Here is a 27173-nt window from a genome sequence, read left to right as displayed (position 1 = left end):
TGTCTCCTTTCCTCTCATCATCCCTGATACCCTGTGGCCCTCGCCGCTCTCACTCTCCCCTCCGCCCCTTCTCTCTGTGAAGATGTTTGCCCTCTGAACACCCATTTCTAATGAAGGCCCAGCACTGCCTTCCCTAGTCCTGCTCGGGATTCTGAAGCTGGGGTTAACCCAGGAGAGTGTGAGTCTTCAGTCCTGAGTTACAGGAGAGGGTGAGGTCTGTGAGGAGGTGTCTATAGAGACTAGCAGGCACAGTGTTCCCTCGCTTGGTTCCTGGAAGGAGGGTCCCAAATCTCTCTAGCTAAGGACAGAGCACAAAATTGTGAAATGGGCATGACACGTCGGGGCACTTGGTCTGGAGCGGGCATTTCTGGGTTTGAAACCTGGCCTCAGATTTAGTGCGTAGTAAGAGCGGATGAAGAGGAAGATGGCAGGTAAAGAGAGATTTCTAAAGAGGGTGCTTCACAGAATTCTAGCTAGGCTATGTTAGCTGAATTCCTGTTGGATTCGAGTTAGCTTGGCAGGTTACGGTACCTAAGGAGCTGGAGTTGGAAGGCCGGGCTGGAGAAATGTCTAGTGTACCTAAGGAGCTAGAGTTGGAAGGCCGGGCTGGAGAAATGTCTAGTCTTGTCCCTGTGTGACGCTTTACTTTGTACCACACCCTGGTCAGTGTTGGTGTGCTTTCTTATAAGATTTTTACAGTCATTTGAACATCATGGAATGCACCTGCACAGACATAAGATGGCTATGAATTAGTCTGACAGCCCTGCTGTTGTATATACACCTCCGGGGTTGACAGAACCCTCTGTATGCAGCACGGGACTATATATACATATTTAAGCCTGAAGATGACTCTGTAGGATGCACATGGTTGTGCTTATGAAAGCTAGGAAACAGGCTCGGAGATGCGAAGGACACGGCCAGTGTCATCCAGCTAGCAGCTGGAATTTGAGCACAGATATCTGCAGGTGGCACACCTGCGCTTTTGTTATCCTTTGTTGTCTCCTCCCATGTTCCGTAAACCCAGTTCCGCGTGTGTCCAGTAGCGACATATGTCCTAGCCACCTCTTAGAATGTAATGACATGCTGCATACCTAAGTATTTCATGAGCGTGGGAGGAATACAGAAACATTGGTTACATGCGGTGCCCAGTGAAAACAGGTCTGGCTCATAGCTTAGCTGGGTGACATAAATTTATGTGACAAGAGCCGGTACTGTCTTAGTATAGATGTTACAAGGGGACAATCCCAGCATCCTTGTCACACTGGCAGAAATCAGTGAAGACATGTAAAGTTGCCTGGTAAATGCTAGCTGTCCCATTTTTTAATCCAGTCGTCACAAGAAAGCACTAAGTTGGTGTATGTCACTCACCGTGGGACACATCTTACCTGTCTGGTGCTTCTTAAGACACCAATGAGATGTGCATGTCAAAATGTGCTTTGGAAGGAGAGTTGTTTGAACTTTGTAGCTTTTCATAACGTGAGTGAAAAGTTTAATAGACAGGAAGCCGGAGTGTCTTGTTTGTGAACGCATGAACATTGATTGGTATTGACGAGGGGGGGGTCGCAGGATTAAGGAGCAAGGTAACGGCTAGTGCGCTTAGGCCCCGTGCTGGCTGCTTCAGCTGCTCTGTGCATTCATTTACTCAGCAAACTGGTCTTGACTGTGACCTGGTGATGGGCAGTTGACATGCACACACAAGTGTTTCTGTGGGCTCAGGTTGGGTTGGGGTGGATATGCTAGAAGAGGCAAATACAGAAAAACTCAGCAAAATGATATCCTTGGGAGACATTTTTCAGCTGTACGGTACAAAATTAACATCCCAGGCAAGAAGTTTGGGTTGATTATGGTTGTGTTTGCGGGTGGGGTTTTTGTTTGTTTCTGGCTAGTATAGGGCACAGGATGCAATCCTGTTCCACGTTGGTTTACCTGTTTGAAGTGGAGCACGAGCCACAGCTCAGTCCCATTTGATCTCGTGGCTTTCTTATCTTGTGTATTAGATATCTGGCGTCTCAGAATCCAGCAGTTTTCTGATTTTGCTTTTTTGCATTAACGTTGGGAGAAAGCAAGATATTCTTGTGTGCCATTTCCCCATCCTGCTCAGATAAGGAAGTCACCTGTAGAGGTCCCGACTGTGGCCCTGCTGTTTGAGTCTGGGTCCACTCTTTGCCCTTGAGTCTCAGAACAGGAAGAGGGGATCTTACTGGGAAATGCAGACAGTTATGAAATGAGGTAGCTTTGGCCTTTTGTTATGTCTTTGTTTGATTTTGCTTTTGTCTTAGATTATTTTGTACTCTGGAGACAAGATTTATGATAACTACTACCCGGATCTGAAGGGAAGAGTGCACTTCACGAGTAACGACGTCACGTCTGGTGATGCGTCTATAAATGTAACCAATCTGCAGTTGTCCGATATTGGCACGTATCAGTGCAAAGTGAAGAAAGCTCCTGGGGTTGCAAATAAGAAAGTTCTGCTGACTGTCCTTGGTAAGTTACATTCCTTGTGTCGATGGGGGCCACATGGGTCCAGGGAAAAGTGGTGACAGCCTGTAGTATCAGCATTTGCGGAAGACAAAACTGGTTTCATGACAACATGATGTCCCCAGGCAGTGAAAAGTAGAGGTAGTCCTTATGGCTATGGTTTGAGTGTGTTGCGACCAAAACTCATTGAGGCTTAGGAAGTGGTAGATATTTTAGATAATTATGTTTAAGGAGCCTCCATTCTTGTGAAGGGATTGATGTAGTTCCAATGATACTAGGTCAATTATCGTGAAATCAAGTTATTTTGGTTGATTAGCTTCGAAGGATAAATGAGATTTCTTTTTTTTGGTTTTTTGAGACAGGGTTTCTCTGTGGCTTTGGAGCCTGCCCTGGAACTAGCTCTGTAGACCAGGCTGGAAATGAGATTTCTATAATTGATTACTGAGAGTATTTATTTATCTATATTTTTAAAGATTTGTTTTATTTTGAATTATGTGTATGTGGGTCTCTGTGTGTACCAGTGCCTATACAGGCCAGAGGCATCAGATGTCCGTGGAGTTGGAGTCAAATGCAGTTAGGAACTATCAGATGTGGGTGCTGCTAATTGAACTCGGGTGCTCTGCAAGAGCTTCAATAAGTACTGAGCCATTCATCCAGCCCCAAATCCCTGGAGTGTTTCAATTGAAGGAGATAGACTGTGCTAGAAAGAATTGGGATAAGGACTGAGGTTATTTTCCTCCTTGCTGTCACTGTTTCTGTTAGCGGAGGGGATCAGTTGCTGGGATGCCTTGTTACTCTCTTTGGTTAGCCACTTCTTAGTAAGTGTCAGCTTCATAGTAAGCTGTCAAAGATTGCAGAGGCTGTTCACTCACCTTGAGAATCCGAAACGGTGTGTGCAGTTGATCTCTTCAGTTTGGGAGGTTCTGAAAGGCTATAACTCACATATATCTCTAAAACTTCCTTGTGGTAGGCTGTATATGCAGTGCGGCTGGTTTCCTTGAAGTACAACACTGCAGTCAGCTGTTTTACGGTAGTAATTTTCCTGCCTTGGGACTCAAAGTCTTAGGTTCAGGGAGATCCACTTTTTGTAGGAAATGCTGATGGCGAGAATTACTTAAGATAGTCTTGGGGATACATTAAATCAGAGATTTAACTCTTGTCAAACTCTATGACTTGGCTTTAGTTTAGGGTAGGATGAGTAAGGGTTCCCAGCCAAGGCCTCTGCTACAGCATGCCTGTGTGAGCAGTCGGGGACTGGGAGCTGTGATTACATCCTACTGGCAACTGCTGAGGTTGTCTTAGTTGCTGGCCTCCTCATTGGCTTAGCACTTAAGGGGTCCTGATCGTAAAGACACACCGTCTTAAAATGGCTCTAGTTAAAAGTATTTTCTGTGTGAGACTGAATACGGTTCCAGAGAAGGGAAGGGGGTATCGTTGAAATGCTATGTTTATATCATGTAAGCATGGACTGACCTTTATGTTTGTAAATGGCTATGCTGGTAATGGTGCCTTTAAAGCGGAACTCTGAACTCTTTCTCATATTCTGATGCAGATGACAGGTGACTCTGTGTATCCCTTCTTTCAGCACTATCCTGGAAATACTGGGTTCAGATACATTGTAGAGCATTTCATACTGGTGTGCATATTATTCACAATGGGATTGATGGCTGACTATCAAAATTTGGGACAGGGTACATTGGGAAGCAATAGGATTTGCGTAGCTATTCTCAGAGTAACTGTGGACAGGCATGCTTTCTGTGGGGGGGAACAGCCGTGATGGCATTGTGGCTAAGCACACTGATGACAGCAGCAGGAATGGCCTGTAAGTTAGTGTGTGCGTGAGTGTTCCAGTACCCACTTTTATTCATAATGGTAAACGAGGAAATGCCATGTAAGTCTGGAAGCATGAGAATTGATTTAGACTGGGGGTCAATCACCAGCCCTGGTACTTATCAGCCTGGCAAGCCAGATGGTAAAGCAACCACAGACTTCATAGCAAACATGGCGTTTCTTAAGGTCTTAGAACAAAATGAAAAGAATGCCTTACTGTCTGGCTAGCACTGTTCCCAGACTGATCCTGCACCACCCCCTCACTAGGGCCCCTCCCTCCTGACAGTTCCATCTCCGTGTTTAGTCCCCTCTCCCCTGCTCTCTCCTCAGAAGTAGCTGCCCAAGAGCCCATGTCTGCTTTTCTAAGAATACCCCCAAATTCTTTCCAGGTTTTTGCTTCTTATGTAGTCATGTTGTGTAGTACTTCCCCTGGTGGTTCGTTCTGATTTTGTAGAATCCACGCTTGCTCCTGTCTGTCCCCAGACTCCAGGTTTCCTCGGTGGCTGACTGGGCAGCCACACTCAGGATGTGCTGATGCAGTGGCATAGTAATCATATCTCCCAAAGATGATTTCTCATACACACAGCATTGTTTACTCATAAAAAAACATAATGGAATGAAAGACCTCACAGTATATACCATTCTTCACTACAGTCATGGTTCCAGAAGGAGAGATTATGCTATAGGATAGAAATCTGACCGGTCAGCCAGCTGGCTGCAGCCATGACTACTGCTCAGTAGGTCTACAGTCAGCCAGCTGGCTGCAGCCATGACTACTGCTCAGTAGGTCTACAGTCAGCTTTTTGTATCCCTGGGTTTCATACCCCACGCTGAACCGACCATGGATCAAAAAATATTTGGAAACATTTACGTACATGGAGCATACAGACTTTTCATGATTTTTTTTCTCCAGTCATAAACACTATAACAACTAAGGATCATTTATATTGTAGTAAGTATTACAAACAATGTCTAGGTAATTTGAAGTCCTAAGCCATAGTAGGTTAAGTGAAAAACTGTCATTTTATGTAAAATAGTTGGAAATCCTCATATTTGTATACTTTTAGGGTTCTGAAATCAGTTGCCTACTAGAGTACGAAACAGTGCAATGTAAACACATTGGTTAAATCCATTTTATTAACATATCAATTTTGCTTCATAAATGCCATGCCTCAATGGGCTGCAGAATGGTGCAATACCAGGCTATTAGGCCAGAGTTGGGGTAAGCTGCAGGTAATGAGATTAGATGTTGCTCTAAACCTTTGCTCCGAGGTCGGAAAGATAACCTCCAATTTACTTTTTGTGACTCTGCTGTCTGAATGGATTTGAATTCATGTAAATACCTAAATTCAATGGTCTGTGCTGCACTAAAGTGGATTGTCCCAGTTATCAGCGTTGTTACTAAGTGTCGATTGTCCAGTAACGACACCTAAAGAGATATGACTTGGCACGTACTCACAGATGGCTGCATTTCAAGGACAGAGACTAGGTAAGGAATGGAGGGTAGCTTCCGGGAGCATCATCACCCAGCCTCACCCCCTGCTTTTTTGACGTGTGCCTATGGAATGGCCGTGCACAGAGCTGAGCTGCATTTGAGATGTCGCCAAACTTTACGCAATGGCTGTTTGCCTGAGCTCGTGACTGTCTGTGTTTGATAAAGCTGCGTAAACTAGTGTTGACAACATGTCACTCTTTGTTCCCTTGTCCATTCCGAGCCCAGCAGTGGCTGATAAAGGAGGCAGTGGCTATGCATCGTACTTTGTGCTTAAGTAATCTGTTAGAAAAACCAATCCCATTTTCTTAGATAAAGCTGTAATTTGTTTCCTTCTTGTTCAGTTAAGCCTTCCGGTACAAGATGTTTTGTGGATGGATCAGAAGAGATTGGAAATGACTTCAAACTAAAATGTGAACCAAAAGAAGGTTCACTTCCATTGCGGTATGAATGGCAGAAATTGTCAGACACCCAGAGAATGCCTACTCCATGGTTAGCAGGTACTGCTTCCGACGCAGAAATGGTACCCTTGGGCCGCTATTTGGATTTAAACCTAGTAGTGTTTGTATGTATATATTACATTTTAAATTCCCTGGTCTGTGTAGAATGGTCCAAATCACCATGAAAGGTATTTAGTATTTTATAATCATAACCAAGTGTCCTCGAAGAAGAAATATTAGGATATTTACTAATCTAATATTTACTGTGGCAGATTGTTTTGGGGTTTTTTTTTGTTTGTTTTTGTTTCCATGTTGAGAAATGTTCAAGGCCAAAATTCAGTAGAAAAGCATCAGAGTGGGGTCATCATGGTTCTGCCCAGCTTCTTACTCTGTTACAGTAACTTACCTATAGGTTTAAACCAAGAAACATATGGGAAGTGATATGAGCTAAAAAGTCTCAACTTGGCTAAATGTAATCATGCATCCGATAATATAACTGCTACAGAGTGGACCAAGCACTTTGCTTTAGCCGAGGCTGCGGCTAAGGGATCGTGGTAACTGTAAGCTTGGTTGTAGGGCCTGCAGGCTGACTGCATGAATCTGGACATGTGCCTCTGCCTCTGGCAGTCTGTTTGCAGCAACATTGTCTGTCTCTTAACTGCTTTGTCAAACTTCCTTAAGGTTTATTAGCTTTATTAAATACCGAGAGTAATGCAGCCTGTGAAAACTGATTTGTTTCCCTGCCTCTTCTTCCATAGAAATGACTTCACCCGTTATATCTGTGAAAAATGCCAGTTCTGAGTATTCTGGAACATACAGTTGCACAGTCCAGAATAGAGTGGGCTCTGATCAGTGTATGCTGCGTCTGGACGTGGTCCCTCGTAAGTGGCTTTTTTCATCTGCTTTGCTTCTGGTAGAATCTCATAGCCTCATTTAGCTTAGTCAGCAAGGGTGTATTAAAAAGACAAGGATGCTCATCTTGATTAGAGCACTGCGGGTTTTTACTGACTCTTTTAGGGCGTGCAGAAGACAAGACACTATACTTTATCAATAAGACCGTCATTTTCGTAGGTAAAAGTCATCAAATCAGCTTTGGCACACTATTTAGCCATTAAAGTACAAGAAGCTTGTAACATTTTTCATGTGTCAATCAAGCTGACTTTGACTCAAATTACATCAGTTTTTAAATTTTGGTGATGCAACATTTTAAAAAAAAGTTTTTACACATTTTTCTTGCTAGACAAGAGCCTTGCTGATCTGCTTTCTAAAAGTTAATGCGTGCAATGAAATGAACCTATGTATATATGCCATATTTTCAGTACTAAGCCAAGTGTTGTGGGTTTTCTTCCTACTAATTCTGTTGAAATCATATTCTAGCTTCAAATAGAGCTGGAACGATCGCGGGAGCCATCATAGGCACACTGCTGGCTCTCGTGTTCATCGGGGCCATCCTCTTTTGCTGTCATAGAAAACGCAGAGAAGAGAAGTACGAAAAGGAAGTCCATCATGATATCAGGTAAAGAAGTGAAAGTAGACTTGACAGGTATACAACAAACAGTTACGTTTGTAAATCAGTTCTGAAAGCACTGGAATGAGCATGAAAACTGGGTACCAACTTTGGTTCCTCCCTTCAGATCATTTCCAAGCATCCATGTTCAAGTGCATCCACCTGACCACCGTTTAGATCTTCTTCTCCTATTTTGAGAAGCTCACAAAATGGTTGTCTCACAAATGCCTGACCTTTCATGTGAGGGGACTTAATTGTCACAAGTGACGGGGGTACTTTGTGAAACCAGTAATGCAGTGCTGTTGTTCTTCTTGAGACAGGCTCACCAAGATGCCCAAGCTGATCTTGAACTCATAACCCTTGTGCTCCAGTCACCTAATGGTGGAGTTACAGGTGCACACATAGCTTATTTTCTCAAATATTCTAAATTGGTAGGTTTGTACTAGAATTATACTTGAAGAAAAAAATACATATGACTTAAATAGATTAGCAACCCAGAAATTGTTGTTGGGTCTGGAGCGCAGAGATTGGAGCACTCATTTTTTAAAGATGCACCTAAAGTGTTTGGAGTTTATCATGTCAGTGCTTGATGAAAATTCTTAGGTAGGAATTCTCAGGTTTTGAAAACAGAAATATGTCATTTCTGGCTCACGTCTTAGAGAACTTTTACAGCAGAAAGGGATTCTTTCCTTCCTCTGGGGATAGAAATTATTCTATCTGTCAGTGTTTTATTTACTGTTAATGGAATGGCTAACTAGATGATCACTGATGCTAGTATATGAAACTGAGATTCCTTCCTCATTAGATATTACCAAAACCGTATGCATTTGTACAAAAACCATGGTTCATTAACTGACTTTTGTGCTTTGACCAAGATAATATATTGGGGCAGGCATACAATTAATGATGTGAGGCCTTGCTTTGCTCATTTCTTTTCTTTTCCTTTTTTTTTCTTTTTTGTATTTTTGTACTTACCCTTAATGCGTAGCTTACATAATTGTAGGTTTTTAGAAGCTAGCTTTATAGCATGTGTTGGACTTTATTTTGCAGGGAAGATGTGCCACCTCCAAAGAGTCGGACATCCACTGCCAGGAGCTACATTGGCAGCAACCACTCCTCCTTGGGATCCATGTCTCCTTCCAACATGGAAGGGTACTCCAAGACTCAGTATAACCAAGTCCCCAGTGAAGACTTTGAACGTGCTCCTCAGAGCCCGACTTTGGCACCTGCTAAGGTAGCTGCCCCTAATCTAAGTCGAATGGGGGCTGTTCCTGTGATGATTCCAGCACAGAGCAAGGATGGGTCTATAGTATAGAACTCGGCATCTCGCTCTTCTGTTTCCCATGGGTCGTTTCTTCTCTTTATATGTCAAAACTTATTCTAGTCTAAGTTTTGTTAACAGCAGCCCCAACACACACACACACACACACACACACGAAGTTAATAAGAAAGTATAAGAAACACGTTCCACAGATTTTCTTTAATTATAGCGTAACAGTGAAGACTTAATAGCAATGGCATTTATCATCTGGAAAAGATGAGATTTCTTAAGTTGATTTCAATGGCATCTGGATAAATAATGCTTAAGAAAGATATGGCACTTTGAATATGATGTCATAGGTGAAGAAATTTGTGAATTTACATACTTGCCAAATTGATACTTGAATCATCTAAAGATGGTATTTTGTAGTTTTATTTAGTTATGAACAATAGTATCCCCTAAATTTCAGAAACATCCATGGAAAAATGTCAACATTTGAATTTCTTTTATAATCTTTCTGAGAATTTTAAGTATATTTGGGATATCTCTCTAAGAGTAGGAGACACTACAGTGTTTCATAAATGACTAGTTTCATTTCTGAGTCTTTTGTAAACACGAAATGATTTCTTTCTTTCCTTTTGTGTTTTGTTTTGACATAGGGTCTTAGTATGTAGCCTAGGCTGGCCTCAAAATCATGATCCTTCTGCTTCAGCTTCCTGAATGCTGGGATTACAAGTCTGTATTACTATCCTGGCTGTAGAACAGTTTCTTAAGTATTTTTAACTGATAGACTGCAGAGGCAACAGGAAGTAGTAACTTTTTATGTGCTAAAGAAAAGAAGCACATTTGAGATTTGGCAGAAGCATTTGCTTCTACCACATACAGAGATGAAACCCTGAGTATGTCCGGTGCCTCGGGTCCTGTGGACGTCTGCAAAACTGACCAGACAGATTGAGGATACAGGATTTGTCAGTCCACAACTGAGCACTGGCCTTCCACTTTAGGTGATGTTTTACAATTAAAAAATGAAAGAAAAGACAACAAAAAAATGTTAATTTATCATCTGGCAGTTATAGATGAGAATTCTCTAATTACCGATTTTTAAATTTGTATTTTTGTTTTGTGGCAGACTGTACTGCATATTTTATGTTGTAGAGACATGTAATGTAGGCTTACTATCTGGAGTACAGTTCTGGGAGGTTATTTTTCTCCAAGACTCAGTGAACAAATATATTTGAGGCAAGTTAAGTGTCTTCCACCAGCCTTGAATTCCAAACTTGGGCAATGTGTTTGCTGTCCTGTGGCCAAACCTGCCTATTCTCACAAATCAAGTTTTGAGTCTTAATTTTGTGAAAGTGACTTACTCTTAAAAGAAATTTTAAAAGGAGTAAAGGGAATACTCCTATCTGCCAAATGTATTAAATATAGTTTTTGTAGAGAAAAGTGAATTTATTGTATTTCCCTTAAGATTGTGAGGGAGTGTGTGTAGAGCATAATGAGCCAGCAGTTTCTTTATAGTAGATATAGTCTGTAATATAAGATTTCATTAACTCTAAAACCTTTCCCCCAGGGAATCGTTTTCTGTTAATCTCTTCAGGTGCTGCGATGGTAAATGCTACATTAAAAATTAATGTTGCATGCATTTACAATTAGGCAGAGTATTGTGTATACCTTTTAATGGTGAGTTTAAGCTGAATGTCCATGTAATGGATTAGTGTACAGTTTTACATATTTGGGAGCATTTTGTAAAGTAGGTTCTAACCTCACATGAAATTACTTTTTATATTTGTGTCGTTTCATCTGTGCCTTTTTGGGTAATTTAGTTTCGACTATGACTTCCTGGTGCCTATGAGCTGGCTATCACCTACCTGGAAGGTGCTAGAGGTGAAGGTACTATTTCCAAAAGCACATCACTGTGACCCCCTTTCCGCCTTTACAGTCTCAGCCTTGCCTCTTCTCCTCTGCTCTGTTTTTGATGTCACTTAAGTGATACCATTGTTTATATAAAGATTAAAAAAAAATCACATACCCAGTACTCTTTTGATTGTTTCTGATTTATAACAATAGCCACGTTTGGCTGTCAGATATTTGGCATTTTTATAAGATCTAACAAGAATAAATTAGAATGTAAATTCTAATGATTTTTACATAATGGAGATTATGCTAGGTAGAAATTACTATAGAAAATAGATGTGTGTAATCTTTTCCTTTCCTTATACTTTGTATTTATTTAAAGATTTAAAGGCAAAGAAAACCTAGAGTATCTGAGTATTTCAGTCCAGATCTGTAGCAACTAAAATTTGAAAGACAAGCTTATTTGAAAAACAAAACAATAAAAAACTGAAGGGGAAAAAAAGAGGCCAATAAGATATAGAATCAGTGACACAGTTAAATTGTAGGCTTTGGTGTGCAGCTATTCTTATTGTAAGTTTCAGTTAGTTTCCCAAACAATTCTCACTGATGATTTTAACTGAACCTGGGAGCAAGTATCTCAACTTAATACTTGTGATCAAGAGTTCAACATCTTAATTACTGCGTTCAAACTAGAGCACCAGCAAGTCAGTGCCAGCACTGTCTTCACAGCAGGCCTTTTTTGATTCCGCTTTAGACGTCAGAGACTCAGCGCCATATTTTAATGTTACATGGGGCAATCTGGACAGCAATGACACTGGATCACAGTCTGTGCTTGGAACACAGAAATTTGAGTATTGTTATTGATAATCTTTCCGCTATTTTCCTGTTTGAAAGCCTTCCCTGCTGCTCACAAGTCTTGATTTCCCTGACCAGTTCCATAGACAAGCATTTCCTTCAGTTTGAGTTATCTGCCAAGAGTTAGAATAATAAATAACACAGACTTGAGTGTGTTTAGGGGGAAAGATCCATATTGACTATGGAAATGCCTGTGATTGTACGTGTATCTTTGATCCCAGAACTCTAGAGGTGCAGGAAGATCTTGGATTTGAGGCCAGTAGCCAGTTGAAAGCAAGCCTGAGCTACACTGAAAGACCTAACACCTGGGGCTTGAACTCAGTGATAGAGTGCTTTGCCTCGAATGGCAAAGACTGAGGTTTGAATCTGAATTCTTTTAAGGGATTTCAGATTGAGCCCTGGGAATTTAGAATTTAAGTGAAGAGGCAAGTAAACTTCTGATTAGAAAGAACTGAATGCATGGAGTTGGCTATTCTTTAATGTGTGACTTATTAAATACCTACTGTCTGTACACAGCATGTAAATTTGAAGCTATGTGAATGTTCATAGGTTTTCGTTTTCTTCTGAGTTCTGTTTCAACAGTGAGTGTTTAGAGTGCACTGAGCTGCCTTATTTTATGTGGTGAATGCTTTAAATGTGTCACTTGCAGAGTAGTGTGTAGAAAAATGCTGGCACAATTTTAAGTGGTTTGTGAAATTATATATATGTGTACATATCTTTATAACATCCTTGTGTTTGTGTTTGGTAGTATAAATGTTCTGGGCAAGTTTTAGTATTTCAAATGCCTCTGGATATTCCAGCAATAAAGGCAACATGTTCTGCAGTAGAATTTGTTCTCTGTCTACTTTGACTCTAAAATAATACATATTTGAGCAAGACTCCTTTTGAAAATATTACAGAAAGGGAATAATAATACATAAATTTGTGAGTTGTGGTTATTTCTCTTTTTGGAAGACCCAAGCATTTACCTTCTGGAATTTGATGCTAAGCTCTAAGATCAAGCTTACAAAATATATGTCAGAGTTTGTAGTTTAGAATACAGACACCATCAGCTGGCCTTGGTATTAGACACCAAAGGCTTTGCCAAACATGAGCTCTCTGGTTTCTGCTCATTTGTTTAATGACACCTGTGTTAAGAGGACCACAATTCACCGATTGTCTTATTTTTGTCCCTAATTGTGAATTTTGGCAATAAATACAATTGTACTAAGAATACAATTTGACACCCCACATTTGCAAAGTACAGTATGGGTAGTGTCATTTTCGGATTTTGTCTTACAACAATTTCTGGCTTACATATTCAAAGTTTGTAAAAACAATTTTGTTTAAAAACAGCAACTTGCTCTTAGTTTTGTGACCTTGTGTACTTTTGAAATAAAATCAAGAAAGTAGTCCTCTGCCTTGTGGTGTGGCTTTATTTTGCTTTTGCAGACATCTACTAAAGCTTCAGTATGCTTTCCTGTATCCCCATATCCCTTGAACAAGAACAAAGGCTTATCATCATAGATTAAACACACATATAAGCCCTTCTAGTTTATGTGTTTGCTAGTATACAAAATGAAGTTTCTGGAATCCCATAATTTTGGGAATAATCCCATGTTTTTCAGATGAATGAAAAGTGTTTATAAATACATTTGACACAGACATGTTTTGGTCTCTCCGCTACATTAAAGGATTGTTTTATATTGGGCTTTTTATAAAGAAACTGCTAAGTTCTGGAGGCTGGGAAACCCACGCCATAGCCTGAGGAAAGTATGGAGGGCTTGTTCTATCATGTCTTCCCAAGATGGAATAGGACAGAGGAGTTCATTCATGCCTTTTCACAAGGATATTTACTCCAATCAAGAGGGTGGAGCCCTCATGACTTTCACTTTCCAAACTTAATTTTCTATCACATTAGCCACTGAGAGTTCAACGTAAGAATTTCAGGAGAGCATACACATTCAAGTCACAGGAACAAGCCTTATGGTTTAAAGCTACATTTTATAGGCTTGAAATGTTGATTTCAAGAAAAGGGGGCTGCTAAAGTTTCTGTAAGAATGTCAAGGAGTAATTTGGATATTGACTTAAGTTTTGTCAGCCTTAACGTTGTCAACATTTTGGGCAGGATAGTTACGTGTAGGCAACTGCCCTGTGCACCGTGGAATGGTAGTGGCTCCTACTCAGTAGATGTCAGTAGTGCCCTTGCCTCCAGCCCAGCTGTTAAATGAAATGTCTTTAAACATTGCTATTGTGCCTGCACTGTCCAGGGTAGAAGTCTAATGAGGTCAACTTGAGTGGTTTACACTAAATGTGCAGTTTTCTTCTGGGGCTAACAGGACAAGCACAGGATATAAGGAAGTCATGTTTGAATTCTGATTACTGCTTGCTTCACTTAACTGCAGGTTTCATGGAGCTTAAGATGGTGATAGTCACCTACTTGATGAGATGTCAGGTTTTAAAGAGAACTGACACGATTGAGAATTTTTGCATTTACTTTGATATCTGAGATGCTGACAATGATACACAGAATTTCAAGTCTGAATTTCAAAGTCCACATACAATAAAATGCCAAGTGAAACTACAGTGCATAATTGAATGTCTTTAATTTATTACCATACTGACTTAATGACTCTAAAGATCATATGATATTTCTGGCTAATTGAGTCAAAGCGAAACTGAATAAACACTGAAATAAATACTCAAAGTAACTTATTACTACAGAAAAAAATGGTCTAGTGTACATCTAATGCATAACTGAATATAATTCCAAAATGCAGTAGTGGCAAGAGTCAAAAGATCAGGTCAGGCCCGGAAAGCAAGCTTTGCTGGTGTTTCTGAAGTAGAAGTGAAGTCACACTTCACTCTTTAGTGTTGATAAGCATTTGTACAGAAAGGAAAGGTGCTGCCTTACGAGAACAGCAAAGAAGTGCTTTCCTTGGTTGATTTAAAGAGCTAATAAAGGCTTGAGAAATAAATGCTAGTCAAGGTAGCATGTAGGCTGATTTTGATATCCTAATACTTCTTTTGGTATAAAAATCTAGGGAGGTCTGCTAAGATACCCAGAACACTACTCCTTAAACTCTAGTTTTTAGAATACACTAGAGCACTATGTCAGTGGCCTTCAAGTCGATGACTGGTCTTCTGGAATAGTTATGAGTGAGTTCTCTTCGTGTAATTGTACTTGTTTGCTAGGGCTTTCTTCCTCAGAGTTTTGAAGACCAGAGGGCCAGTGAAGGTGGTAGCAGGGACAGCCCCCTCTGGGAGCTAGGAGATGGATGGTTCCAGGCATCAGTACTTGGCTTGTCCATGGGTCTTCTCCCAATTCTCTTCACATTGTCTTTCTACTGGATTTCCTGTCTCTGTTCATATTTCCTTTTTATTGTTTGTTTTTCAAGACAGGGTTTCTCTGAGTAGCCCTGGCTGTCCTGGAACTCGCTCTGTAGACCAGGCTGGAATTTCTACCTTCAGCAGCTTTATAAAAACAGCACAAACTAGGTGAAGTATGAATTGCTTTGCCCTTGAAAAGAAAATGTGATTAGGTGGCATACTGGGTTAGTTGTTACACACTATTCCAAGATGAATTTTGGCCCCTGGCACTGTTCTTTTAATGTTAAAGTAGGGCACTTTCCCTATCACATAGTCCCAGAACTGTCAAAACAGCAAGAGCATTTCCAGGAAGCATTGGGAGGACAGAGGAGTCAAAACCAGCAACTGCAACTTGTATAGACTATTGCAAAGCTGAGAATCTTCTAACACACACCAGGATTTTAATGTGAAGACTAGAGCAATTCACAGAAACAGCATAACACAAATCTAAATTAAAGTTAACCAAGCAGAGATGAGGTCTTGCCCCGATGACCAAGATGCTTGCTCTCTGTCATGATCACAGCAAAGTAAGCATGTACTGTGTGTTAACAAGACTTCAAAGTGTTTGAGTTTGATTGAAATTTCTTATGTTATGGGCAAGCAATATGCCATAGTTAAGTGAAAGATAGCAAGTCAAAATTTAGAAAAAAAAAAAGGAATGCCAACGGACTTTAAAATGTTAAAAGAATGTAACTATGATAGTTGCAGGAATGACACCCAACTTTAAGAGATAGTTTTGGGGTGGTAGTTTATGACATTTTCTACAGCACACATTACTACTTTGGTAAATCATGCACTTTAGCACTCAAGCAACATCTCAAGTTCATCAGTACATCTAAGCCACCAGTGATTTGTTCACACCGAAAGGGTGAAATGGACTCCACCACCCTTAAAACACCAGGGACTGCCTGTTTTAAATACATTTCCTTTACAGTTAAAGACAATGGTTTATGAGCCCTGAGCACTACTATGTTCATGAAATCTCAGGTGTCTCATGGAATTCTTTTGGCTTCTTTGAGGCCATGTTGAAGAATCCTACAGCGAGCCCTTGAGCAGAAATGCTATTCATACCGTTATCACCTCCCATAGAATGGACTTTAACTGCCTGCACTTAATTGTGCTACAAAAGGATCCATTATGATCACAAACTAGTTTGCTAATACAATTTTGCTGAAGATGCAGTCAGCCTTCTGTCTTATCTTGACTGTATGATACCACAAAGCTGGTCTTCTAAGGGAGGGTGCTGTACTGCCTCATCCTGTACTCGTGTGGCTACTGTTGTGTAAACCCAGATGGCTCTTGATATTTTCACATTTGCACATTTGGAAGTTAGAAGTACTGCTCTCATAATGGCAAAGCAGGGGACATGTTTGGGAAGAAAAGTTTGATAAAAGTTGGGATTTTATAGGTAGTTGTTTTTAAGTTGGATAAAGGTAAATTAAATCTGTATCAGAAATATTACTATATTATGTTATCTGGTTCATCACTGTATACATATAAAAAAGGCAAGACCCAGAAAGGTTTTGCTTTTACAAGGCCTCATAAAACAAAGGCTGTCTCTTGATTCTCGTCCAGTATTTTCTAGAAACCTTGGCTTCTTGGCATTGAAGGACACTGACAAGATGTGAGGAGTCAGTGTGGGGCTCTCCGTTTCTCTCTTGAAACAACAGCCAGAAAAGCCAGTTTTGTCACTGCCCCCTTCTGTTAGAGGTTTGAAGCACTGTTAGCAATAGGTGTTCTACAGTCTTGTCTTGATACTACAGTGGTCCCAAGTTCAGGGGGTGCCTGACAAGAGCAAATGCTGTTTGGGATGAACTGTTCGCTATTCTTGCTGTGATCCCATATTTTAAGTAAGTCGTACACATGGGCTGTATTAAATATGGAGAGATAATAGAAAAAATAAAAATCTGAGTCTGGGGCCAGGAATGTATATATTTCAAGGGCAGAGCACTTCTTCAGTATGCATAATACTATGCTAGGTAAACCTTGTACCTCTGAGCAACATTCCCCAAACAGAAAAGTTCTATGTAGCCCCTAACTTGGACTTTCTTTTCCCTCTGTATGCTGATACATTCAGCAAAATTATATTTAATTTCAGTGTTTTCCTGGACTGTGAAGTAGGTACCACATTCCCTACAATGCTAGGCAGTGCAAGCTGAAGCTCCCAGTCAGCTACATGGTCACAAACTGATACTGGATAATGTACTATGTTGCTAAGCCATGACTGACATATTAGATGCATTAACAATTTATAATAGTTCCAACTTATGACAAACTTATCAGGATGTAACAATCATAAAAACATCTGTACATAAAAAATTTTAATAACCAAAAGTACACTGATATTCAAACATTTAAGGAATGTGTTTTAAAGTTAAATCTTTTTGTTTGCCATTCTTGACTGCCAGGGAAGAGGGTGTACGCTAAACCTGAAAAGCAAATCCTTTGCTACATCCTGTATTTTAATATTAATACCTGTCAGTATATCAAGTACTACAAATGCTATGATTAAAGTTGTTTACCAAAGAATTATTTTGCTTATCAAAATTTAAAATAATGTAACAAACTTTTGTTTGTTTTTGTCTAGATTAACTTTCTGTTGTTTTTGAGACAGGGTCTCACTGTAATCCAGGTGGCTTCAAATCCAGTCTCCTGGTCTCTGAGCCTAGTCGTGTGCCACTTGGTCAGCATCTCTCTGCTTCTTAGGCACATGCAGCAGACAGAATCAGCAGGCTATATTATCATGCAAGCCTGAAGCAGGTTTCACTTGCTAACATTTCAGGTGATAGAACTAAAAAGCTGAAAAAACACCAACAACAACAGTTTGAGAAAGGCCTTCCTTTGTAGTCCAGTTGGCAAGGAACCCACTACATAGCCCTGGCATTTAAAGAACTCCCCTTCCCCAGCCCAAGCTGTAGCTCAAACCCAGGGCCTCACACATGCTAGGCCAAGCACGTCTGACAGTCCCCCGGGTCACTGTACTTAGCTGTTCTCTATGGTATGGAAAAGCCATGCTTGTCCTTTCACGCACAACCCACATTTGGCTGTTTGGTTGAACTTTACTGCTTTACTTACAATACAGTGAAAGCTGGCAGTCAGGAGATGAGTTTGTGTTTCTGGACTGTGGAGGGGATACTCCCTATCACCACCAGCCCTGTAAAGGGACATACTGAGACACTTGATGCCAAAGTTCTAAGACATCTGCAGCTTGACATCTACCGACAAAGCCTCATTAAACCAACTGAGGAACATATATAATGGCAGTTTGAATATGAAAACTAAAACATGTATAGAAGGAAAAATGTCCCCCTCTACCCTCTACAATTTCAGCAGTGGCTATACCAAAGGGATGAAGAGGTTTCTTCCTTTTGTACATATATTTTATTGAACAGATACTACTTCTGTTAACATAAAAACAACTAATAGATGTTTATTCTACACAACCATGGAAACTTAAAAATTCCTATTACTATAGGAAGGGTTGCTTCAGACTGTAACCACTAACTTTTCATATCAAGGGGACATTACTTGGAATCCAAACTTAAGCTTTGACACTAAAAAGAATATCTGATGCCCTCTTGTGGCCAACTTTTATAGGTGTTTTATTTTTCATTGAAATCTGGCCTAACAGATCTATCAGAATAATACATACCTCATTGTTTCCTTAAAAAAAAAAATCACATAGTATTATTAACAATTTAAGACTGCATAAACTTCTGTCACCCATCTCTTAAAATCATGTGTCCTAGAGTTTCAATGTCTGAGTTTAAAGTTCCATAGCTACTGTACCCGGACAGTATAAATACTCAGCTTTCTCTTCTGTATAAGGTGGACAGTATAAGGACACACACAGGTTTATCATGAAATGGAAATCACTTACAGTACGTAATTCCCAATAGGTTACATAAAATATTTTGTTACATATGTGCATACACATGAACTACCATAGTAATGATATTGATTCCCAGGTTGCCACAACTTTTTTTTTTTTTTTTGAGGTAAGAGCCTAGCCTTATAATGTAGTCTGGCCTTGAACTTGCAGTCTTCCTGTCTCTGCCCACCCTGGAGAGCTAATAAAGAGGGACTATTAGTCCTATTTCCTATACTCACTTTCCCCCTGTCAGGTACCTCATAAACACACCTGGTATTAATACTCACCAGGCAGGTACCAGTGTCTTACATTAGTCATTTCATAATAAACAAGTTCTAAGCCAGGCCTGCTGGCTCATGCCTATCATCCCAGCACTCTGCGGTAGAGGCAAGGCATTGGGAGTTCAGTCATTCTCAGCTATATGGCAAGTTTGAGGACTGGACTGTCCGAGACACTCAGACCCTGTACCAAGAAGCAAGCACAGAGTCCTCTAAGGCGGACTCTATGCTCATCACCTTCTGAAAGTATTTTCACCAGGCCTCTCCTAGTACTGTGTACGTGTCTTCTCTTCAGTAGACTCGGGTCATTCTTTCACTGGCTTCATGCTGCTGCTCAGCATGGATGGATTACAGTCCTTCACTATTGCACATTTCAACAGAGCATTCGTATAGAGACTCTTTCTACAAGTATTTCCATAGGCTAGCTCATTTTACATTCATTAATAATAAATCCAGTGGACTTAAAGCACTTTAAAAAAATTGTATTTTCTCCCTCCAGTTAAAGAGTTATGGAATCACAGCTTCCAGTTTAGTGTTCTGTGGGATTTCTGAGTGTTTGAAAGAGTGGCCTCTGATGCTTGTGCCTTCTTTCAGACTCTTTCCTTCTGTCCGTCTATCTTGTCCAACTCCAATGTATTAGTTTTTGTTTTATCATAATGTCATATTATACTATCTCTTAAAAATAAAATTAGCCTGCTGGTGGTTGTGCACGCTTTTAATCCCAGCACTGGGGAGGCAGAGGCAGGCGGATCTCTGTGAGTTCGAGGCCAGCCTGGTCTACAGAGCTAGTGCCAGGACTAGGACAGGTTCCAAACCTCTAGAGAAACCCTGCCCCCCCCAAAACAAAAATAAATAAATAGATAAATAAGCAAGCAAGCTAGTTTAAAAAAAATGGAGAAGTAATGCTCACCAGAAAAATCCAAAGAAATAAGACGCAGAGTAGAAAAATAAAATCGTCTGCATTTAACCCTTTTCTCCTTCCTCTGAATACACCGTCCAAACTGTTTCATTCAGACAATGCACACTCCACTGCAGGCGGGACATTTTCATGTTCCCACCTCCAACACTCTGTCATTATAACCCTTTCCCATACCCACACAGCACTTTCCATGTTACCTTGAATAGATGTTTTACATTTTATTTAGTTGCTCATTTACTATGGCTGCTTTTTTTGTTGTTGTTACCCAAAAATATATTACAGTAGACATTTTACATAGTAGATATAGCCCCCCCCCCATTTAAATACTGATTTTCTCAGAGTATAGCTGCTAGGTGAAACCATGGGGTTCAAAAGTGTACTTGCCTTACAAAAGGTTAGATTCCTCTAAACCTCTACTTATCCACAAGTCCTCACTCAAAAACAAAGGTCATTACCTTTAAAATTATACTTAATTTTTAACTGATATATCACAAAGATGTGTGTATTTTTAGGATACTATGGGATATTCCAATAAACAGATACATTTATGTTTACACAATAATTGGGATTACTAATCCTGCATGTCTAAATAAATCTTTCAACCCTGATTACTAGTGAAGCTGATACATAGTGGTCTCAGTACTACAGAAGTGGTACATGAGATCGCTAACAGCAGATGCTTTTCAACATTACATCTCACTGAATTATGATCTCTACTGATGTGTGTAAATCAGAACAGTGTTTAAGTTCTATGAAATTTGTAAGTTCTCAATGATTATTTGTAACCCTTATGGCAGTTCTTTCTGTAGCTATTCCATTTAGAGGGTAGAAACAATTAAGATTTTTGAATAAACTGTTTTATGCAATAAACATCAAATGACACTAATAAGAGTGACATTATTTGCTATAAGTCCCCATGCTTATGATGACTATTAAATGTTTCTGTTTTGGTGTACATTGAAGATGGCCTTCTGCTATACACAGGTAGCAATTTCTGCAATGTTTAGAGTATACACATTTTACATGAGAACATCCATATTAACGCTCCACTAACCAGAGTCTAATTCCAGAGAATATACGGGAAAATGTTTGTGAAAGTAATGGTAACATTGTATTCCAGACTAGGTTACCCAAAAATTGGTAATTAAGAGAAAAGCAGCCGTGCTCATCTTGGGCATTGCTCCTGTTCTCTCATGTGTGATCTTTCCCCCAGGCCAGTAGCTTTCCTGTCCTCTAGACCACACTGCTGCTCAAGTTTGATTTACAGTTGAAACAAAACTGCTGTCAAATTTTTAGTACCCTTTGTCAGCTATAACTGGACAGTTTGTAACAAAGAACTAGTGGTTAATATAGAAATTCTAATGTCTTGTATTGATCATAATCTCTGCCTAGGTTTCTCTGTCCAATCTTGGTCTGATACCTGCCCCCCCCCCCCCCCCCCCCCCCCCCCCCCCCCGTTCCCCGATAGACCTTACACAGGAAACAAAATAGTGTTGCGGCACCACGGGGCACAGGCATTTAATCCTATCTGTTTTAAATTAAGGCACAAGTTACTTAGCTTGCTGTCATCCTGGACATCTTTCACTTCTTTCAGAGTCCTTATTTAACTGAAATAAAAATGGCACAACTCATGAGATGACTATGAGGAATAATCAAATTATCACAAAACTGACGGATTACAAGTTAACAGGAATGCTTTGGATTAAAATCATAATGCACTCATCCAGGCAGTGGTGGCATGTGCCTTTAATCCCAGCACTTGGGAGGCAGAGGTAGAAGGATCTCAGAGTTCGAGGCCAGCCTGGTCTAAAATTGAGCTCTCGGACAGTCAAGGTTAGAGAAAACCTGTCCTGAAAAAAAAAACCAAATAAACAAAAAAAGAGACTGTAGTTTAGATATAGTTAAAAATATGCAACATAAGTAAGCACTTCCATTAATGATATTGTAGAACTTATCAAAGAACATTTTTTTCCCAAACATCCATGTCCAACTTTAACCTCTAAAAAGTTAGAGCTTTGCTGTTATACCTACAAATAAAAAATGGGAAATTAAACAAATTATCATTTTTCATTCACCAGCCACTCCTGCTTTGAAGCCTCTCATCAGGTTTTTAAGCTGAACTTACGCTGTTGCTGTCATTCTTCATTTAGATCAATCCTGTAAGGGAAACATTAACTTGGTCTTAATTTCCATTACGGAGTACCCCATGCCTACCGGAACTTAAGAGCCAACCGCTGAGTGGTAATTTGTTTTCAATAGTTAAGAGACTGGAAAAGCTTTACTGCTGAAAGCTTTACTTGATATGAACTTAAACTCTAAAACAAACTAGAATAAGAATAAATGTCAAAGTCTTATATAGAAAATTATCTAAAATGCCTATAAATTAAATCTTAGCTTTCCACAGGGCTGGAGAGCTGGCTTAGTGGTTAATAGCACTGGCTCTTGCAGAGAGCCCACATTTGGTTTCCAGAGCACACACAGGATGGTTAAAACTCCAGGGCCAGAGGACCTGATGCCCTCTTCTGGCTTCCCCAGGCATGGCACGTACAGGCACAGACATTCTTGCAGACAAAAGACCCACTTATGTAAAATTTAAAAAATCAATGTAAACATTAGCTTTCCCCAAGCATCATCATTAGGTTAGGCTGGCAGGGCTGATTAAGGATTCACTTCTACCACGTTTAAGGATTTCTGTGTATGCACATGCATGTACAAGTGCTGCAGTATTCATGTGGAGTCAGATGAGAACTTGCTGGAGTTGACTCTCCTAACGTCATTTGGGTCAGCTGGCTTGGTGGCAAGTGCCTTTACCCACTGAGCCATCTTGCTGACTGTAAACATATTTTGCAGTAATAATGTGCAGAGTTCAATTTGTTGAGTGCTAAAATTGATGCTTCTCTTCCTGAGCGGCTATCAAATTTCCCAACAAGTTTATATGCCTGTAATATAAGCAAACTAGTAGAACAAATGCTGTCTTCCCCTACAAAAGTATTCCAAACTTTCCAACATTGTTAACTGCCCATAAATCTGTCACTATTTCCATTAAATCCAGCAATGATCTTAATAGTTAAGCTTATTTTTCAGTAGGGCATGGTGACAGTCCTAAAGTCCTAGCACTAGGGTCCTGAGGTGGGTCATTTGTGATCAGCAATTGGGAGAGAAGCCAGGCAAACAGAGCAAGACTCCCCCATGTCAAAATACGTTATTACCTCATTTTAAAACTAATCTTCCTTGTGATGCCTATTACCAGTAGGAAACATTTGGAGTAAAGTTGATATTGTGCATTAGAAATATGCCAAAATTAAGGCTTAAAAAGTCAGAACACATTGAGATTAAAACTAGAAATCTCTGCAGACTAAAATATGGTTCAGAATGAAGTTGCAAATAAAGTAAACTGCAAAATAAAAAAAGACTTCATAGGCTGGAGAGATAGCTCAGTGGTTAAGAGCACTGTCTGCTCTTCCGAAACTCCTGAGTTTAGTTCCTGGCAACCACACGGTGGCTCACAACCATCTCTATGAGATAAGTTGCCCTCTTCTGGCCTGCATGCAGACATTCAGACAAGAACACTGTATATAGAATGAATCTTAGAAGACTTCATATTTCACACCACTGAGCTTTAACTTCACTCTCCCTACTTTCTGTACTTAAATAGTAAATTCAAAAACCTGAAAAAAGAGCTAGGCTTGGTGGCAAACACCTTTAATCCCAACACCCAGGTAGCAGAAGCAGGTGGTTCTGTAAATTCAATGCCAGCCTATTCTACACAAGCGGTGAGTTCCAAGACAGCTGGAGCTACAGAGAGACCTTATCTCACAAAACCAATATAAAAGAAATGAAACAAAGAAACCTGACAAATATGGATGCTTGCAAAAGTCAAAGCCTTTTAATCAGTTATTAATAAGTTGTGGTCACTCTTGGTTAAGTTGAATAATTTCAGAGTAAAGATTTGAAGGTTAGAGCAATGGGGAAAGTATTGCTGATCTTAGTTAAGTTTTCCTTTAGAATACCCAAACTCATAGATGGTTTTCCTTTCTTTTTTTCTCTGTAGTTCACTTACACGACCGATGGGATTACAGTGGTATAAGTACGAAGGACTACTGAAGAATCTGAAGTACTATAATTTTTTACATTAGAACTCTAGTAAAGACTACTGCTTTTTGGAAAAAGGACAGCATATTCCCCCTCCCCTCTTATTTTTAGTTTTTGAGACAGGGTCTCATCTCGCCCAGCTGGCATCAAATGTGATGTCTAGATAAATAAGCCCGGATGGACATCCTGCTATTTTTGCCTCAGCCTCTCAAGAAATGGGATTACAGGTGCTTGCCACTGTACCTAGTTTACAAGGTAGATTAAGAATGGCCACAAGAACATTTATGCTTTCTCTAATGGTATAAGGCATATAAGTCAGATGTCCTAGAAACTACAGGCCAAAATCCTGGTGACAAAATTCCCACATATATTGATTATGATAGTTCAAAGTTATTTTGTTGTATTTTATATTTTCAACTAGTTACTGCCAGTAAATATTTTTTTACATGTATATTTTGATATGTGTGTTTTGGGGAACATGTTCAATAAAAAGTTGTTTTTTTGAAGGAACATTTTAGATTATTTTCTTATGTACAGAACAAAACCACACATTGTCATGCCTCAGACTACTTTTTATTTGCAACTACATGATTTCACGCAATTTTTCTAAATAATGACATAAAATAGATTTCCTTGTGTATAAATAACTTACTCTCCATAAAGTCAATGCTCAAAGGTGCTAGAACACATCGCCCACTCCTACAGTGTTTCTGTATCCAACAGAGTCAATGCACAATATATAAATACTTAAGTCCAATGTTAAAAACTCAGGCACTTGACTAACTTTAATAAAGTTTCTCAAACTATTTCAATATATCTAAAGTGCATATATATATATATATATACTTTTTTAAGAAAGATTATTCTCAATAACTTTTCTATAAAAATAAGTTTGATGGTTTGGCCCATCTAACTTCACTACAAGTAGGAACTTTTAGTATATATAGTAAGGTCTATTCTTCCTTTCTATCAACATGACAAACAAAATCAAAAGGAGCTAGTGAGGCGCTAACATGTGAGGATTAATCCAGTGATTTCGGTCACAATGCATTCCGGGAGGAGGTACCCATGTCACTGGAATTGGACGGTATGGTTTATTCTTCCTTCCTGGATTTGGATAACCAAATGGAACAGGAGGAGGATAGTGACTTTGATGGCCATTCCCTCGGTACATTCCTGGCTTTTTTCTGGGCAATGGATGCCACACTGGAAGAGGTGGAAATATCAGTTCTGAAATCTGTAGGAAAGAGAAAGCATTAAGTAAATTCAAAGGAAAAAAAAGATACACGTTTTCAGTAAAGACTAAGTTTCAGGCCGCTCACTAAACACAAACTACCAATCACCCTAGAAGATGGTCTCAAGGGACATCCTTTGGTTATGTTTAAATATGTGAAGAAAGAAAAACCCTCACCTCATTAATAGGTCACATGTATTTTCTAAATGAAGAAAAAAATAAATAAATTAAAAATCTTCAAGCATCAAAGATGCAAATGCAGAATGAATGGTAACTTCTAAGAAGAACACAGGAGGTTGGAGGTTAGTTAGTTAAGCAAGGAGTCACTCAAGGAACTTAGGAACATAAATTTCATGCTCCAGCTCAAAGTCTACTAAAAAGATAATGGAATCTTAGAAATAGAGACCAAGTATTTCGACATAACTTTCCAGACCATTCTGCTGTAGCCTGTGCAGTACTTGGGCTCAAAGATCTTAGAGTATACTATAAGGCAGGTAGGGTTCACATGGCTTAAATTCTCATTAGTGGTTTTCAACTATTTTGCTTAGAACATACAGACAATGAATTTCAGATTCTCTGATTCTAACAGTTAAAATCCCGTAGAGCATTTACTTCAGATGGTGCAAATGATATGGACCAATTTTGTAGATATTTTGAAAAGAAATTCTATGTTTGTACTTCTGAGCGCATCTATACACACCTGAAGTTTTTTACATTTGCCTTCAAAGATATATACTTTGGTTTTTCTTACAAATACTTAGAATGAGTACCCCTTTTCATGTACTTTCTAGTCATTTAAACAATTTTTGCTCATATTGAGAATTCTGCCTATTTCCTCATTAGGTCGTTTGTCTTTTACTGCTGTTCCTACTGCTATTTTTACTGCAATGCTGAGGATGGAACCTCGGGCCTTGTGCGTGAGGCGAGTGCTGTGGTACTGAGCTGTACCTCCAGTTCTCCTTTATAGCTTTTATTTTGAGAAAGGGTCTCACTTGCCCTAGCTGGCTGTGAATCTGTGATCCTCCTACTCTTCCACCAGGCCTACTAATTTTTTGGAGCGGTTTAAGGTATATTCTGAAAACAAGTCCTTAATACATATGTGTAATAAGAATATACTTTCTGTGATCCAATCATTCATTTTCTAATGTTTTCTTTTGCTTACTAAAAATATTTAGTTTTGATAAACATTAACTCTTTTTAAATGTTTTTTGTGATACTTGGAAAACATTTAAAGAGAATTCTCCATATTTTCTTCATATATAAAACATCAAAATTGAGCTTTCTTATATAGAGAGAGCTATAATCATCTCAAATCCATTTTTTGGTATATGGCTATTAGGCAACACTTAGTCCCATTTTGGCCTTTTCCCTTCTTGTTTTAGAATTGTTCAAGGCTTTTCCCCTTTAATTGCCCTGGCATTCTGGTTTGAGAGAGGTGAGTGGGGTAAATATATAAAACTGAGCTTATTACGGAATTTCTATTTTGTTCCAATGATGTATTATGTATTCTTAAACTACTAACAATCTTGATGCATAGAACAGTTTTGTATTCATGTTAGCCCTCAAATTTTATTTTCTTAAAAATCTAGAATCAGTGTGTTAATGACTTTTGAATTTTTTTTTTTTGGTTTTTCGAGACAGGGTTTCTCTGTGGTTTTTTTGGAGCCCGTCCTGGAACTAGCTCTTGTAGACCAGGCTGGTCTCGAACTCACAG

General features: G+C 39.5%; 2 protein-coding genes across 3 annotated transcripts in view; one reads left to right on the top strand and one right to left on the bottom strand.

Annotated features, from left to right (window-relative positions):
- The window catches only part of Cxadr (CXADR, Ig-like cell adhesion molecule), a 54936-nt gene extending 30208 nt beyond the window's left edge, over positions 1-24728 (top strand). Inside the window, exons 3-8 of one of the 2 annotated variants that reach the window (XM_005360548.3) lie at positions 2280-2484; positions 6145-6300; positions 6999-7121; positions 7618-7756; positions 8798-8981; positions 24185-24728. In XM_005360548.3, the coding sequence (XP_005360605.1) occupies positions 2280-2484; positions 6145-6300; positions 6999-7121; positions 7618-7756; positions 8798-8981; positions 24185-24220 (843 nt within the window). In that variant the 3' untranslated portion in view covers positions 24221-24728. Of the gene's footprint in view, positions 1-2279; positions 2485-6144; positions 6301-6998; positions 7122-7617; positions 7757-8797; positions 13110-24184 lie in introns of those variants that run through there. The other variant, XM_005360547.3, reaches the window with a different exon arrangement.
- A 54-nt stretch (positions 24729-24782) lies between these two features.
- Positions 24783-27173, bottom strand: part of Btg3 (BTG anti-proliferation factor 3) — a 15041-nt gene continuing 12650 nt past the window's right edge. Inside the window, exon 5 of the mRNA XM_005360546.2 lies at positions 24783-25462. Coding sequence (XP_005360603.1) covers positions 25223-25462 — 240 coding nt within the window. The 3' untranslated portion in view covers positions 24783-25222. The remainder of the gene's footprint in view (positions 25463-27173) is intronic.

The sequence above is a fragment of the Microtus ochrogaster genome, linkage group LG3 (assembly GCF_000317375.1).
Source record: "Microtus ochrogaster isolate Prairie Vole_2 linkage group LG3, MicOch1.0, whole genome shotgun sequence".
In the NCBI taxonomy this organism is placed as follows: domain Eukaryota; kingdom Metazoa; phylum Chordata; class Mammalia; order Rodentia; family Cricetidae; genus Microtus; species Microtus ochrogaster.
The sequence above is the reverse complement of the archived record's forward strand: the minus strand, read 5'-3'. Positions and strand labels throughout refer to the sequence as shown.